General features: G+C 35.7%; 1 protein-coding gene and 1 pseudogene across 1 annotated transcript; one reads left to right on the top strand and one right to left on the bottom strand.

Moving 5' to 3' along the window:
* Positions 1-483: 483 nt before the first annotated feature.
* Positions 484-1,239, top strand: LOC148203499 (putative galacturonosyltransferase-like 9 pseudogene; annotated as a pseudogene).
* A 229-nt stretch (positions 1,240-1,468) lies between these two features.
* LOC124846165 (Peptidase C78, ubiquitin fold modifier-specific peptidase 1/ 2) lies at positions 1,469-14,271 on the bottom strand. The gene is made up of 12 exons (XM_047323376.2): positions 13,626-14,271; positions 12,072-12,340; positions 11,790-11,877; positions 11,507-11,682; positions 10,732-10,822; positions 10,438-10,560; positions 10,237-10,284; positions 10,080-10,156; positions 5,455-5,543; positions 5,077-5,188; positions 4,704-4,806; positions 1,469-1,951 (listed from the first exon to the last, which is right to left on the bottom strand). Exons 1-12 carry the CDS (start codon positions 14,161-14,163, stop codon positions 1,722-1,724), a joined length of 1,944 nt encoding a protein of 647 aa, XP_047179332.1. The 5' UTR covers positions 14,164-14,271; the 3' UTR covers positions 1,469-1,721.
* Positions 14,272-17,916: the final 3,645 nt, after the last annotated feature.

Here is a 17,916-nt window from a genome sequence, read left to right as displayed (position 1 = left end):
TGGGCCCTAAAGAGGGAGATGGTTCATTCCATGAGAAGAGGAATTGATTGCCTGTTTTTTGTTTCAGATGATTTAGATTTTTCGGATATGTTGAGGAGGTCAAGGGAAACAAATTTGGGGACTATGGTGGTGGGTGATTGGGATAGGGCTTTGGGGAGGCATGCAGATTTGTGGGTGCCATGGATGGGGTTGAGAATGGGTTGTTGTTGTTGATCTTCTCAGCTATTGATAACAAAATGTAGTTCAAGTTGTAACACAGTAATGCACTTCTTTGGTGAGTGATTGGGAAGATGTACAAAACTTCACTCCATCAAGGTTCCAGAGAAAATCACACACTCTTTGAAACGCACCAACGTAGAAAGAAAGAAAGAAAAACGCAGAACTCAAGAACATCACAATAAATTCCAACAATGCCGTTTTTTCTTTAACACCCTTTCCTTTTCTTCCATCAAGAACCTGTTTTGCCAACGACCCATTACTCTAATGCTTCCCCTTCGCTTCAGAGTCATCATTTCCTTTCTCATTCTCTGCCTCCTTTTTTCCCCGTTCTTCTGCCTCGGAATCCGTTTTTTTCTGACCACCGAAGACGACGACTCGTTCTTCCACTACGCCGAGGCACCGGGGTACCAAAATTGGGCGGGCTGCCCCGTTTCCTCCATCCACACCGCTATCACCTCGTGCGACCCGTCTCTGGCCCACATCACCATGACCCTCGACTCCAGCTACCTTCGCGGCCCCATCGCCACTGTGCACTCCGTTCTTCGCCACTCCTCGTGCTCGAAAAGCGTGTTCTTCCACTTCGTTGCGACAAAGTTTGACTCGGCAAGCCCGCGAGTCTTGACCTGCCTCATTCGATCCATCTTCCCCTCTCTAAACTTCAAAGTCTACATCTTTAAAGAAGACACAGTGATTAACCTAATCTCGTCTTCAATCCGAATGGCCTTGGAAAACCCGTTGAGGAGTTCTAGAACAACCCTTTACTCTCTTGCGTGTTCTCTTCTCGAAAGCCTTTTTATTTCAACACTGGAGTGATGGTGATGGATTTGGTGCAGTGGAGGGAGGGGAACTAGAGGAAGAGAATTGAGAACTGGATGGAACTGCAGAAGAAAAAGAGGATTTATAATTTGTGATTGAGAACTGGATGGAACTGCAGTTGATGCCCAGGGTGATGGAATCTACCCTGGACCGAGGATGTACAGAAGCGTGCTTGGATTCAGAAAATTATACTTAATTGTCACATCGATTTATAGTTGCCACATAATTGGACACATCATTTATTATTGGCTAACGTGGACATTACACCGTTAGATTTTTAACGCTGTAAGCAAAAAGGATCAACTTGAACCGTTTTTTCAAAATATAGGACGTTAGTGAACTTTTGAAAAAAGGAAGAACAACTTTGAACATACCCTACAAACCGAGGGACCAAAATAGGTATTAAACCTAAAAGAAAAGTAGCATCGATACATCAAGAAAAACATTGATTGATATTGATAAAAAATAATCTTCACCCGGATCAGGAAAAATTTACTAAAACCTTAACTGAAAAATTATAACCCAAGAAGAACACGTTTTGCCCAAGAATCAGCCCAATTACAGAACATAAATAACCAAAAAGTGAGGCAACGAATTACCAGAACTACATGTAACTAAATGAACAATTACTCTACATTGCAAGAAATAGGTTTCCATTGGGAGCTCTCCGCAATAGAAGCTAGGCCTCAGACCATGTTGGGTCTTTGTGGCAATAGTAGATTATAGAACTTATCGTACAAGAAGAAATTCTTTCCCTTGTTATCAACAGCCTTTTTCCACCCACACCATCCCCCATTCACTATTTTCTTTAGATCATCCGAACCTGTATAGTGGGGATCAAGTATTAAAAATGCACAGTCTCCACTTGCTTCATTGTAATCTACTCCCAAGAGTGTATATGCTAGTACACCACCACCTGCACTTATAAACCAAAGCATTGTGAGAAATATCGTTACTCTTAGCCTCCCTTCCAAACATTTCTAACCACAGTGCATAAAAATAAAAACTCAATGAGTTGAATATGTAAATGAAAATATACTGCTGAGTTTAGAATTTCTATCTACCATACACAGAATGTCTGACCAGGTTAAGCAGAGAGAACCAAACCCTGAGTCAAATCAAACTAACTGTATTTTGTAAGAACTGAACGAAATGGTATTTGGTTCAGTGAACTGGTGTATGAAATACAAGCCTCCCTGTCCTAATTGATTCAAACCTGGACACATTCTCACCAGTCTGTTCAATCCGCTCTGACTTCTTTCTCTTCCCCTCCATGCATATTATTGAGCTACTGAGCTAGTAAAAAACCACTTCACTGACAGCACCAGTCCCTCTGCCATCACCGAAGTCCACATCGTGTCCTCAGATCTATAGTCGTAGGCCCGAGAATATGAAGCAGGATTGATTATTAATAGTATTTTGTTAGAGTCGGGATAGTATTGGAGGGGTGTTAGGGGAATGGCTGATCCTGTTATCTTTCCTTATGTAACTGATTCTGTTAGAAGAGAGTGGGGTTGGTTATATTTTCCCTTTGTAAGAATATGGAGGATTATCGGGTGAATCCTTGAAATAGATATTTGGGTAGAGAGATTCATCTCTTGCATGGGAGAGCTCTGGCCTATGGAAACTTGCCTGCCTTTAAAATCTGTTGTTGTTATAGTCCAATTGCATGCACCTCTGATACACACTGTATCATCGGAGGTCTCATTGAGAGAAGCTTGTCATTTGACGTATGAATACAAGAAAGACATCGCAGTTATTAAGCTCAAGCTCCAGTCTCATGAAGCCTCCGTTACTACCCAATTTGCGTGGTCTAGATTGGAGCACACATTTGTCCCATTTGCATGAAGTCTTGTCTTTACTGGAAACACAATCCTTTGTAGCAAATGGGAAGAAATGCTCATTTGGCTTGTCCTCTATAAACGATCTAGTACATGTGATCACTGCTCATGGAGTTCAAAAGGATTCTAGCAATATCTAAGCTGTTGTAGAGCAGCGACTCCCCACTACTACTAAGGACGATTCTTACACCTTGGTAGTTATTATCGTAGATTCATCCAGGACTATGAAAAAAATCACCTAACCTCTTAGTTTTAACTAAGAAGGACGTGTTTCCAACACCAGAGGCAGTGTTGGCTGTGCAAGATGGTGAAGACTCGACACATTCTGCACAATGGCTCATCCTTCAGAAGTCACGACATGTTGAGGAACCCACATGAGAGTCTGCAGCAACCATTCGTTCCAAGTTTCAAGATTTTAGCTTTAAGGACAAGGTTGGACAGGTTATTGATAGAAACCATTCCTCCAGGTCGAATAAGGCCATTCAGATCTATAGTCGGCCCAATAATAGGTTAGAGATGGGATCCTATAAGAGGGATATTTGGGGAATGGTTGATTCTGTTATATTTCCTTTTGTAACTGATTCTGTCAGAAGGGAGCGGGGCTGGTTATATATTTTCCCTTTGTAAGAATATGGAGGATTATTGGGCGAATCCTTGAAATAGATTTTTGAGCTGAGAGATTCCTCTCTTGCTTGGGAAAGCTCTGCTCTCTAGAAACTTCCCTTGCCTTTAGAATCTATTATTGTAATTCTCTAATTGCATGCACCTATGATGCATACCATATTAACACCATTCTCCATATCATTGACAATTACAAGGAACAGGCTGCATGGGGCAACCCTTTTTCATTTGTCTCTGCCAGGGCGAAAACATTGTCATGTTTACACCTGCCTATTCACTGGGACGATTCAATGAGTACCAGGCTCCAGTCAATGCCAACTGATGATGGCAAAGCCCTAGCCAAGGGACCACTCACAAGAGTCATGGCCAAGCACATACAAGAAGAATGGGCTTCATTTGAGACAGGTAGCCCAAGCTCTTATTTTCTTGAACCAGTGATTATTGTAATTAGTAGAGTAGGTTTTCTTTTGAGCCTTGGGTGTGTAGTATAGGTTTTCCTTTTTGGAGACACCTTTAGGGTTTGCTTGGGCTATAAATAGAGGCCCTCTCCCATTGTAAAAACCACTTTTGAGATTAGTAAAGATATGCTGTCAAAATTGTGTCATTCTACTTGTCTCCAAAAGTCACTTAGGCTAGAACTCTCACCTTGAGGTTTCCTCTAGCCACCCTTCCTTGAGAATTGGCTCAACCTCTTTATAGAGCACCCAAACACAACCTCATACTCACCATCACCGAGCCATATCCTCCATATATCATAGCTTCCACACCACCTTGGAGCCTCCCTTCTTGCTTGGCACAATATAACTTGGTGGAAGAGCCATCAAATGCTCTAGAGCACTATACTACAGCTACTACTACTTTTGTGCCTGTAAGGAAGATTCATTCTAACTTGAGGAACAAGGAATGGATAGGTTTCAACATTGCCGAGCTATTATTTTGCAGAACACAACAACTTCACAGGGTAAGAAGTGTCCAAACATAGTTAGGGTTCTGATCAATTTTCAGAGAGAGCACATTCATTCGTTTGTTTATAATATTAGCCAAATTGGATTACTGACAAACTGTTACAAAAAACTAATCCAGGTTCTTCAACTGTTTTAAAAGGTTTGGTTCAGTCTCATTGGTTCTTTGAACAAGGCTATATAATATACGGAGATGCCATATATAAATGGAAAATAAAAGAAAAATGTTACATAATTTACTGACCAATCATAACTGGTGTATTTTGGTTCTCAAAGTGCAATGCCAGCTCTCGACATTTTTCCGGCAGCTCAGATCCAGATCTAACATTGATGACTTTGCATGTAACCTGTTAAATCACACGATCAAAATATTAAGAACTAAATTACACTCACAAGAAATACATATTACATGCACTTTGTTCAATAATGGATCCAGAATTTAGACTCTCTTCTTTGGGGTGAGAGGGGTCAACATATATTGTTCTCATTCTAGTCAAAGAACCATAAGAACAATGTCCAGTTGGGTTTTATGCCCAAAAGCCCAACTGCATCTAGATACAGTTTAATACTAAATATAAACTTGAACATTAAGAAATCCTAAGATGAGCAATACTTACACCCAAAAGTTTGTCCAAAACAAAGCTCAATTCAATTGCACCTATCCATTCTCTTGATCCAATAAAAGAAGGGTCTTTATCACCAATCTCAACAAGTGTCTGCTGTATTTCCCTGAGAAAGTTGTAGGTTTGACCAGTTAAATCATGATCTTGTACAATGACAAAACAAGATTTTGCTAGGCACAAGTGAACTTCAGCAAGACTTACTGATTCATCAAATTTCACATTTAAATGAAAAACAAATGACTATTTAAATGACCAATTTAATATACATTGCACAATAAAAATAAAAACGTCACACAACTTTGAACCTGAAGTGACAATAAAAAATAATGAAAAATAAAATTCAAAAATTAGACAAGAGTAAAATGTAAATACCTATGAGAAGGAACTTCTATGGACGTGTAGTTTTGAAGTCTGAACCATGAAATAATAGTCTGGAGAGAGCGGTATGCACAACCCCATCCCTAGGAAAATCATTGATAGGGATTTAGATTATAATATTACAAGAAAATAGAGATATTTTGTTCTAATGATATCTGCAATCTTCAAGTTGTAAACATAATGATGTTTTGTTATGTCCTTCCTTGACTAGACAAGAAGTCACACGCAGTAATTGGTGCATAATTGCACATAGCTTGATTAGTTTTAAGCCAAAACAAGACTTAGTAAGCATGACTAGTCTATCGTTGAACTAAGTAACAAAGTTCTTCTAACTATTTAACTTGGGTTCCCATCTCACTACAATTGCTAAATTTGTTGCTACAAGAGAACTTGAACAATGAATGAAGATTCATAACATGTTACATTATACGTATTGAATAATTAAATTCAGTTTCCTCCAAAATATCGAATCTTCCTTTGAGATATAACAATACCATCATTAGATTATACTACCTCAATACCCAAGAAATACTTGAGTTTGTCAAGATCTTTGGTTTGAAATTGATGGCAAAATAGTTGCTTCATCCGGGAGATGCCATGGTGGTCACTGCCGGTAAGAACAATGTCATCAACATATACTATCAAATAAAGACATTCTAACACTAGAGTAACGGTAAAAGACTGAATGATCTGCCTCAATTCGAATCATAAGAAATTGTTGAACAACGCCGGAAGTTTCTCCGTGAGAGGAGCCGCCACGCGCCACCAACGTCACCGGTGCGTGTAGCCCATGCGCCCACCTCCGACGAGACCCACTCGCTGCCGCCGCCATAGACAGGGTCGCCGGAGCCCCCTGAGTCTATTCCTAGGGTCGGTGACGACTCGTTTTGGCTGTATTTGAGTAGATCTAAGTTTTAAGTTTTGCTCTTTTTTTCTCGGTGTGACCCACTCGCCGTCGCCGCCACAGAAGAGTCGCCGGAGCCTCCTGAGTCTGTTTTTAGGGTTGGTGACGACCCGTTTGGCCTATATTTGAGTAGATCTGAGTTTAAAGTTCTGCTCCTTTTTTTCTCGGTGTGACTCATACACCGTCATCGTCTTGGAGACTCTTGGTTACGTTCTACGGGATGTCTGAAGTAAAAATTATTCCTTTGAAAGCAATGGATGAATCAATGAGTAAGCCCTTTGGATCATGTACTCTGTCCATAAAAGGTAAGAGTTGCCTCAATACTGTTGATCATGTGTCTCAAGGTATTTGGATCCTTGATTCGGGTGCAACTGATCATATGACACCTTTCCGTGTGTCCTTCGACTCATATGGTAAAAGAAATAAAGAACAACTTATTACAGTTGCGAATGGTCAGGGTTTACCTATATGCGGCTCTGGGAAAATAATTTTGGACTCATCTATTGTATTAAAGATGTTTTACATGTTCCTCAATTAGCTAATAGTCTTATCTCTGTGCAAAAACTCACAAAGGATTTAAATTGTTCAGTAACATTTTTTCCAACTTATTGTGTTTTTCAGGATCTTGCCACGGGGAAGACAATTTTAACTGCTAAGGAGCAGAGTAGGTTGTATTTTTAGTGTTTAATGACCAAAGCAACACAAAAATCATGAGTCAACAAGGTACATCTGAGACGTGGGCAAAATCTCAAATATGGTTACATCATCAAAGGCTTGGGCATTCTTCATTTAGTCTTATCAAGTCCTTGTTTCCCCACTTGTTTACCAAAGAGTCCGTTGAGTCTTTTAAATGTGATATTTGTCAATTGTCAAAACATCATCGTGCTTCTTATCTTATTAGTCACAAAAAGAGTATTTCTCCATTTGATTTAATTCACTCTGATGTTTGGGGTCATGTCATAGATTCTATTTCCGGAGCCAAATGGTTCGTTACCTTTATTGATGATTGTACCCGTGTCACGTGGACATACCTTATGAAAAATAGATCCGAAGTTTTTCAAATTTTTGTTAATTTTTTCCATCTTGTCCAAAATCAATTTGGAAAAAATATCAAAAGAATCAGGTCTGATAATGGTACTGAATATGTGAATCATGAATTTCTCCATTTTTTGTCTCATAATGGTATTGTTCAGGAACTAACTTGTGTTAACACCCCTCAAATGTCTCGATCTCCGATCACTTGCCTCGATCTCCGATCTTGTAAGCAAACAAAATTTTTGGTAAAAGAAATAACACAATCAAAAGAACAAGTTAGATGACTAATAGATAATAAGTTAAAAGGAGATCCAGGGACATAAAGAACATTATCAGTGGATAAAAAAGAAAAAAGGTTAAGTGTCCCATCACCATGAACTGAAATCCTAGACCCATTAGTCATTGTAACATAACGTAAACTATCCAAAGAGGACAAAGAAGAAAAAATTATTTGTTACCAGTAATGTGATTTGTGGCTCCTGAGTTGAGAACCCAAGGACCAACAGCAGAAGATTGAGTCAAACCAACAAAAGATATACCTATGCGTACAACAAAAGTGAAACTAGAGGGTTGACGATCCTAACACCATTTAAGAAATTCATTGAAGAGAGCAAATTTGTTGGTGCTATCAGATGGAGGAGGATCCACATTATTAAATGATTGTGAGGGAGGATCAGTTTGAGCAACAACAATAGATTGAGGAGGACGACCATGTAATGCATAACACCTGTCAATCTTGTGGCCTAGTTTACCACAAAGGTCACAATTGTTATGCCCTTTTCCTGGCTTACAAAAGCAATTGCGATCATCACATTGAGATGCCAAATCAGAGGAATCATCGACAGAAACAGGTGTATCATTAATGGGTTTACTTGGCGCACGCAAAAGGGTGGAATAAGTAGAAGTAAAATAGGGTACATCAGGGAAACTTCAACATGGGAATATTTATTAGCAAGTCCGTGTAATGCCAATACCATGAAGAACTTCAATTGTTGCTCTATATCTTGGGCAAGAGTAGAGGTAGGAGGTAATAACTCATTAAATTCATGAAAAGAGCATGAATTGTAACCAAATAATCAATCGTGAAGTCCTAACTTTGAGAAGCAACAACATTGAAGAGATGATGTCGAAGTAGGTGATCGCTGCCAAAGAGGAGTAGCGGCGTGCCACCACACGCGGCAATGAAACGGACAAAGGCACAACTTTGAATGGCGAGTGAGGGAGTGTGGTGGCAGCTTTGATGGCATAGCCTGGCCGAGACTATCAATACCATGTGGTCGTCAATTTGAACTGAAACTCCAATGATAATACCCATGGTGGCGGCGATAGTAGTTGCAGTGGCGGCAGTGATTGCAATGGCAAGGGTGACGAAAAATGCCAAAAAACCTAAAACACTAGATACCATATTGAATATAGTGAAGAAATAGGTATAGGGTTAATCTCCCTTGTGTAAAAACATACACATAGGGTAATGTATTTATAATAAAGAGAATGTGGGCTAAGTCTAACTACAAATGAATATGTAAAAATAACATAATTAACATACGAACATGTTTCCCTAATTAACATAAAACGCAATATATCTAACAATACGAAAGGAGACATCAAGTTGAAACCATGTGTTTCTAAGACAAAACAAATGCTTTATTTATATTGAGAATAATAAATAAAGGAAATTTGATATTCTCTAATAATAAAGATTTTATATTGGCATATATAAAAATATAGCTAATACTACATATATAATCTCAATATTCCTAATTATTAATATAATTATAAGGAAAACGATTTACATATATAATTTTCTTTTATGCATAACTAGTTGGTTACGTGACATTTAATTCCCTACTGCACATAAATGCAATGTAAGCAGCTTTCTGTCCCTGTAAGCACCCATAACACCTTATCCCAACCAATCACAATTACACCTCCTGCCTCGCTAAATACACTACACTACGTCAGAGAACCTGAAAGGAAACCAGCAAGGAAATGACAAGAGTCCAACGTTCCAAATTTGTCATTCATAGTTTCATAGACTATTATAAACACAAACCAAACTATTAATAGACTAGTTCAATTTTGTTTTTTAATATTATTTTTTAGAATAAACAATTTCAAACCATAATTTGGGTTCAAATAATTTCTCCCTATTGCTATCCAAACGATAATTTTCAACTGCTTAAACAAGATTAGGTTAATCAGATAATATCAAACCAGTCAGCATTAATTCTAATATTGTTCTTTGGTGCTTTCAAGGAAGATGGAACTGTTCCTTGGCTACGAGGTGATTATTCAAATTTTAAAACCTATTGTACTTTTAAAAGAGGTAACAAATGTGTTTGAGAGATTAGCGAGTTTGCTGGTGGATTTGAACAAGAGTTTGTTTGGTTTGAAAATATGCCTACTTGTTTGAAGCTATATATTTTTAGAAATAGATTTGGTTTCCCCAAGAATAGATATTATTGATTTCATGGGTTTGGGTTTGTCCCCCATGTTTGTTTGTATCCTTTATTTTTCCTTTTGCCTTTTTAATAATATTATCATCATGGAGCATATGATTGTTGACATATGAAGTGTCAACCTAGTTGGGATGTCATATTCTCATAATGGTGTGATCTTGATTGACGCCTTTACTTAAAAAAAAAACAAAAACATTACTTAGCAGAAGAATTGCAATTACCGAATCATTATAACCTTCATGAAGATAATGGAAGTATTCATATGAACCTTGAACAAGGGAAACAGTTCCCCCCGTAACTGCATAAACCACAATCATTTAAAATGAGACAAAGAAGAATTACATTTAGAATAAGAAACAGACCAGAAAAGCAACTTACCCCCACTACTTGGAATCCCAAAGTGTACATCTCTGAGCAAAGTTGAACCTAGTATTACCAATAAATATTAAGAAACTTAGAGCATATGACATATGTTAAGGAGTTAGTATAAGAAAATACAACCTGAAAAGAGGCAGATGCAATCTTAATCCTTAGAGCACCTATAGAACATAAAGAGCAACTCATTCAAGTGTATATTACCTTTCTGTAGAGAGATCATCCCATTGCTCTTCACTTTCGTAAAATCCAAGGCATTAGAAATTCTAAGAAGGGGACGATCATAGGGTAATCCCAACCTTGAGTGCAGGGATCTCCTAACTTCAACTGCATAAAGCATGAGCACCTCATAAATCACTAATACTAACATGCTGAGGTCATAAATGAAAAAGTAGATTCGAAAAACCCAAATGTTATAGTATAGTTTTTTCTATACTTTCTAATGGCAAGTACATTGTAAAAGAATTATCCTATCTATTTTAGAGTTCAATAGCATACCTTGCTTCATTTCTGTCTCCCCAAAACTTAGTTCATAGAAAACAGTTATTGGATGCAGAATACCAGAAGGACTAAAGTGATAAGATTTTGGCTGAAAAATACATAAGTTGCTAGTCAGTCAAAAGAACAATGAGTGTTAAACACAGTGAAAATATATCTTTACTATGAAACAACAATAACTTAAATAATAAAATTTCACAAATAAAATCAATTTCTTTAGTCAATTTGACCAGGTTGTTCACTAATAATCATTATGGTGTTTTGCAAAACTGAATAATTTTTTTTCTACATACCACACTTTCATTATGGGAGAATATGCAAATTCATACCACTAGTACCTCACATCAATGAATATTAATTTCTAATTTTTTCATTTGCACAACCAATCCTTAGCAACTATCAAAAGTAATATGTGTCTGGTTCTTCCATTTAAGCTAGAAATATTCCATAATTGTAAAACAGATGTTCATATATTTGAAGGTGCAGATGAACACCATTATGTGTATTCATCCTGGTGCATTACAACCCATATTGAATTGAAACTGTCACTTTCACAGGTGAGTTGTACTATACAAAGAAATAAAGCACATATTTGAGACTATATTACTATATTTTCAAGAGAAAAGCAAAAAAAAAAATCCATTTGAAACTCTAATGATAGGATTGAGGAATGACAATAAGTCATTGTACATGCATTTCTAGTGAATTGGAAGCACCGTGAAATTTAGAACCATAGAAAGCTTATGTAACTGGAAAGATGAATCCATTTTCTCACCTGGGGAAGTTGTGCCAAAAGGTTAGGCAACATTAAGTTCTGCACTGTATTTAACTGGTCAACTAAGCCAGGTATGATTAAACTTGAAACTGCATATTTTAGTGGAAGCTCCCTCGAAGAATAGCAGAGTACATCTAGCTTAATATCCACAACAAGGAGTCTAGCTTCATCCTCAACTGAAAGCAATCATTCAACTTCAAATAAGAAAAGCTAGAAACAAAAAGTAAATCATATTTTTCAATGAGCATATACTGGACATCAAATACAATCCAATAATATTGACCTGGAAAGTATTCTGCAACAGGTACAGTAGAAGCTGATGATGTCCCGAAGCTATTAAAGAGAACACTAACTTGGATAGTATCTGCATTCTAAGAAGATGAAAATTTCACAAAATGGGCAATGGTAGTCATTTGACTATTCATTATGTACATGACAGAAAGGAAAAATAATAAAAACAGGATAAAAAATTAAAATCACAAATACTATCAGAAAATATATGAAAAAAACCAAAAAGTAGAAAAGAAAATGGGAGAAGATAAAAAAACACCATAACATTTGTTACCTCTGCAGAAAAAACTGGTGAGCCTGCTTTACTGCGATTGGAAAAGTATGAACACGATAGTGAGCTTGCATCGGAGCCGTCGTCATCATCAGCCAAAGTCTTGATCTTGGAGAGGTCTGCATAAAAGTCTAATTGTACACCTCTAATTATGACAGGAAGAGGTATATCCAGAGAGGTTTTGTTTGTTGTTTCTAACATGTACACAGCCTGAGGGTCTCTTAACTTGGCAATAAGAGCTTCAACAGCTTGTACATATGCCTTCTCAACATCTGCAGAACAAATTTGTCCAGAATTTATTGCATTTAGAACAAAGTGATAGTGATGGTTCCCTACTGTCAGACGTTTTCCTGTGAATCTGAACACTAAAAATACCCAAATTCTACTACATCAAATTGTGTTGATTCTACATCACCTCTTGACTCCCAGCAGTTCTGTTGAATTCATATTTCTACTGTGAATCTCTAATTTCACTGTCCACTATTCTCTGTAACCCGATATTTTTTGGTTTCACATTAAATCTTGAACTCAAATTAAAGTCTTTCCAACTAGAAATTTCATTGTAGATCACAGCTAGAGTCCTGTGCTGAACAACTTCCATCAACAAAGGTCCTACTTTGCAGCTCTCTGCGGCCTTTAACTTTTCTCAACACAAGACAGTTAGCGGAATTTGAACGTGGTATTCTGCTCAATCACTACATTGCACCTCTGTATTGCCTTCATTTTTCTCACAAAGCCTAAATCCTGCTTTTTTTCTTTTAGGTCTAATCCCTACCGTTGTCAATCATAGACTAATCCCCAAGGGTGTAGAGTTCTATCTAAAGGACAACTCCTCTACCCACATATGCTTCTCAAATCACACGATTAGAGATCAAACCCGTCATATGCTTAAAGAGGATAACGGTATGTAAACTAAAGGGCCTGAACTACTCGCACACGTGTCACACCTTGTGATAATCCCCACTTTGTTTAATAATAGGGCAGTGAGAAATGGTTTGTAAACATAAGGACATCTAAGGAGACGTCAAGAAGAACTCCGGAGGACCCCGTTTAGACTTATCCGACTAGACCAAATTCATGCGCCTATTTGGTTAAGGACAACTTTAAACGAGCTTCTGTATAAGCATTTCTAGAAGAAAAAAAATGAAAAATGAACTTTGTCATAATCTAAAATTAGCTTATTTATAAGTTAAGAATAAAATATTGGAGAAACTATCTACAAATTAGCATATGGGTAAGACAATTTTAGCTAATGAAAAAACTAATTTCGATTTTTTTCAATTTTTATTTTTTGTAAGTGTTTAGTTCAAACATTAAACTTTTAAGAGTTTAAACTTGCAAAGGTGGCATATAATCTTCCTATAAGCTCCTCTTAAACCCGAATGCAAACCTAAAGTGAAATGAGAAACTTACAAAATACAACATTGTGACTCTGATTAATAAGAGCAAAAGTTAAATCTAAAAGGATCATTCAGTTGCAGCAGTGACTATGTTTCTTCAAATATCAACAACTTCACTGAACCAGACAGAAAAAGCGCGAGAATAAGGAAAACCTACCGGTTGGATTTTTGGGAGCATAATAGAGTGGCAACTTAATCGGAAGCTCACAACGAAGCAGGCAAGCATTCTCCCACAAACACTTCTCCGAATCCCGTTCCTCTATTACCGATGGAACAGCCTCAAGGCTAGTCGTATTCCCACTCTCAGACACAAAAAACCGCATATCGCCAGAATCTGAACCGCAAACAGCTCCAATCAGCGGGCGATCCGTTCCTTCCCGATAGAGAAGTTTCCGTAATGAACGAGCGGCGTCCACGGCCGCACGAGCGTCGGAATCCTCGCCGGAGGCTACGGCTCCGATGATTTCGAAACCTTTAGGGAGGAGTGTGCGCAGGTCCTCCGATTCCTTGAGGAAATCGGGCGACGAGGAGGAGGAGGGGAGAGAATGGATACATCGGAGAAAGGAAGCGACGGTGAGCGGCGGGAGGAACGGGGATCCAACGAGCCAGAAATGGATTCCCGGGTCGGATCCTTTGGTGTTGAGTTGCTTCGGGCGGGATAGCAGTCTCACGCCACGGTGATTATCATCAGCCATCGAAATTGTCCTTGTTTCCTGCCTCCAATTCCAATTACGAAACAATGGAATTGGGGGAAACGGCTTCTCTTTTCACTTGAAAAGGTACAGACCAGTGTGAGTCTTCATGGTCAGTTATGTTTAGATAAATAATGAACTTACACCAATAAGTATGCGCACATTTTAATTTTAGAATAATAGAAAAAAAATTATATTTTCAATTTTAAAAAATTAATATCATTAAATTTTGTTACATTTAAAATGATTAATACGTATATATTTATTAAAAAAAAACTAATATTAATATACAATTAAATTTGAAAAATCAATAAAAATTTTAAATTTTTAAAATAAAAGGCAAAAGGTGAAAGATTGCGTATTAACTTATATTTTTCCTTTAACATGGTTACTAAATAAAAAGTTATACCCATAAGTGGAGTTTAAACAAAATCAATCAAATTAAAGGTTTTAAAATAAAATTATAAAAACATTTATTATTAAACTAAAATGAAATATTTCAATATTTATTATATCAAATTAATTATTTATCTTAGATTTAAGTATAAAGCAAGTATATATTTTAAAATAATTATTAGTATAAAAGCACTGTTTATTAAGTGAAAAAATAATTAAAATAATAAAGCAATGAGAAAAAATAGTCATTTATATATAATACTCATAATTTTTTTTCTTTACTTTTTCTTATTGTATGTAGGTTTGGTTAGTATTTTTGTCTTAATATTTATTGAGTTAATTTACTGTAATTCCTTATTTTATTTTCTTTATCTTCAATTTAGTCTTCATATTATTTGTAAGGAATTAATGTAATTTTGTATTAGTAAAACTCTTGTTTATCATTCTTTTTCTTTCATAACTCCTTTTGTCACCCTGAACCAACAATAATCGTTGATTCCATTAAGCATCTATTTGTCACTGATCAAACCCACCTTCTCAACAATTATTTATGGTGGTAAAAATAGTTCACATCAGGACTAGGTTGGCAATGTCTTTAGAGTTTGAGATCCTGGCACAATTGCTAGTGTACTTTTTGGTGGAGGATTATACCAATTATTGAATCCATGGGTTTTTGCAATTGTGAGGTGCCTCTCGCTTTGTTTCTTTCATTTTCAAATCCTATTTTGTTCGCAATGGAATCCCCTTGGTGTGTGACAGTGACACAGAATTTTCCAAACCTCCGAAACACAGTTGTATCTATTTGATATACTTCGTGTTTTAAACACAATTTTTCATGTTAACCGAGTGAAGTGTGGATTTGAGAGAGTGGATTTGATAGGAGTGGAAAATAAATATTTTTGTCGTTTATTTAAGTGAATTTGGAGGTAAATGAGAGTGAATTTGGAAATAAAATATGTGGAAATTAGTATAGAATTGTATTGACGTGACAAATTAAAAAATTTATTTCCAAATTCACTTTCATCTATCTCCAAATTCACTCAAATAAACGACAAAAAAATTTATCTTCAAATCTTCTCAAATCTCCTCAAATCTACTCAAAAGAACAAGCCTTAAAAAGAGGAAAAAAAGGAAAAAAAGGGGAAAAGGATTGTGGAGAAGAAAATGAGAAAGGAAAAAAAAAGGTGGAGGGAAGACGAAGAAAGAAAAGAAAAAAATGTGAGTTAAACTAAACATGGTTTGCTTAACCCTGCGTTAAACAAGCTCCTGAGGGTTGAAGCTAACACTTCATTATTTTCTTAACATTTTTTCGTACGTTTTATGTTATAAAAATTGAGTTGAGTAAATTCATTATTTTGATTGTATTACAATCAATATATAAAATAAATTGAAAAAACAAATAATCTATAATTTAGTGTATCCATGACAAGTCAAATTAAGTTACAAAAATGTTTACTTTTTAACTTAATTAGATAGTAAACCAATCTGATTCACATGAATTGACTTATTTGACACTTTTACAAATGTGAGAACATTTAAATACATTTTTGTCCTTCAAAAATACTATAATTTATTCTAAAAATTAATTTTAAATTTAAGATTATTGTGTGTAACAAAAACTAAAATTTTGTTGGCAAAAAATTAATTCAGTATTTTTAATTAACTCGCAAAATTAGAGGAAATAAATGGCACTATTCCAAAATAGTTAACCTAAACAGACCCATATGGACAGTGTTTTCTTAACTACCATCTTTTATTGTTCAAGGTGGGAATTCAATTCCTAGAAAGCTCAATTCCTATCTCCATTCGGTTGTTCTATTGATGATGATGAAAACTTCACTAGAATTTGATTTTCAAGAGATTGAATTCTAGAAAGTTTTGAAATTTCCTAATTCATCTTTCTCACTTATGTAATTTATTTTTTACTTATCCTATTTTTTTCTCTCTCATCTTCATCATCTCTCTCACTCATTCAGTAATCTGCGACATCGCAATTTGTTGCTATTGTTCCCTTCTGATTGTTATTAAATTTTGTTTTTAAATTTTAGAATTAGTAGTTTATCTTCAGGAAAATTTGATATTTTGACTATTAAGTTATTCGAAAATATTTTCCAGAAGAGAAAAACTGTTACGCGAAAGGGGATTCTCGAAGGGATTGTCCAGAAAATTGAATTTCTGAAGTCAGCTCTTAAAAATAATTCTAAAAACATATTTTTCGTGGAAAACAATATTGGAATATACTTTTCACCTTCATGCATATAGCCAACTTCAAAACACAACAAAAAAAGTGAACCTCCTGCACATCGTACTAAATGATTTAAGAGGAACAAATTATTGAAGAGAGTTATGAACTCAGAAAATTGTTGTTATTGACTTTGTCCCCTTATTCAGAAAAGAGACCAATGATTGTTCCCTTTCCAATGTTTCATATTGGGTTAAATATGTTTTTAGTCCCTAAACTATTGGTCGTTTCTGGTTTTCGTCCCTGTTTCAAGTAAGGTACAATTTGGTCCTCATTCTTTTCGAAAACGTTCGTTTTAGTCTTCGAAAACTAAACACTATTTACAAATTTGGTCCTCATTTAGCAACAAATGAGGACTAAAACCAAAATTCCGAGGACTAAAACGAACGTTTCGAAAAGAATGAAGACCAAATTGTACCTTACTTTGAAAGAAGGACGAAAATCAGAAACGACTAATAGTTTAGGGACTAAAAACATATTTAACCCTTTCATATTAATAAACATATTTTCATTTCTTTTTTGTAAAAAGAATAAAAATATTCTAACAATTTACACATCTTCTAAATTTAAGCAGATTACAAAATATTGTGTAGTTTCTAAGAAGAATTGTATTGATATACCAACTAATTAAAAATCAACCAGAAATTAGTAATCTAGTCATAATGAACCTGTTAGCTCTTAGTTAGACCAGAAAATTATTTTCCAAAGTAAATCAAATCATGTAAGTTTATTTTAAGCAATTCACATCTCTAACTTGTTTGGTCAATATAAACATGATGTTGTCATTTTGATTTATCATTTGTCGCAAAAGTGAAATTAAGAAAAACAAAACGCATTGAATTTCAAATTGGAATTTAAACTTAATAAACTTCTTACTATCACGCTCATAGTTTAACTTTTACTCCTTTCATTTCAATGATTTTATCAAAATTGGTATTAAGAAACTAAATGTTTTGCAACTATTATGGGTTGATGCTAACGTATTTTCGTGGGTTTTCTTTTTAGTTTTGAACAAATTTAATAACAATCAAAAGAGAAAAGATATAACACAGCCCTCCAATAAAAAAATCAACATCAACATCATCAATTATTTTGTTATTAAAATGGAAAATAAATGA

Source organism: Vigna umbellata, chromosome 2 (assembly GCF_029865625.1).
Source record: "Vigna umbellata cultivar VRB3 chromosome 2, Vumbellata_1.0, whole genome shotgun sequence".
Taxonomy (NCBI): Eukaryota; Viridiplantae; Streptophyta; class Magnoliopsida; order Fabales; family Fabaceae; genus Vigna; species Vigna umbellata.
The sequence above is the reverse complement of the archived record's forward strand: the minus strand, read 5'-3'. Positions and strand labels throughout refer to the sequence as shown.

Coding starts and splice junctions, on each gene's coding strand:
- LOC124846165 (XM_047323376.2), bottom strand. CDS start 14,163: ATGGCTGATGATAATCACCGTGGCGTGAGACTGCTATCCCGCCCGAAG. Junction 10,561..10,731: donor GGAGACAGAAATGAAGCAAG/GTATGCTATTGA, acceptor TGCTTTATGCAG/TTGAAGTTAGGAGATCCCTG. Junction 10,157..10,236: donor TGGGATTCCAAGTAGTGGGG/GTAAGTTGCTTT, acceptor TGGTTTATGCAG/TTACGGGGGGAACTGTTTCC.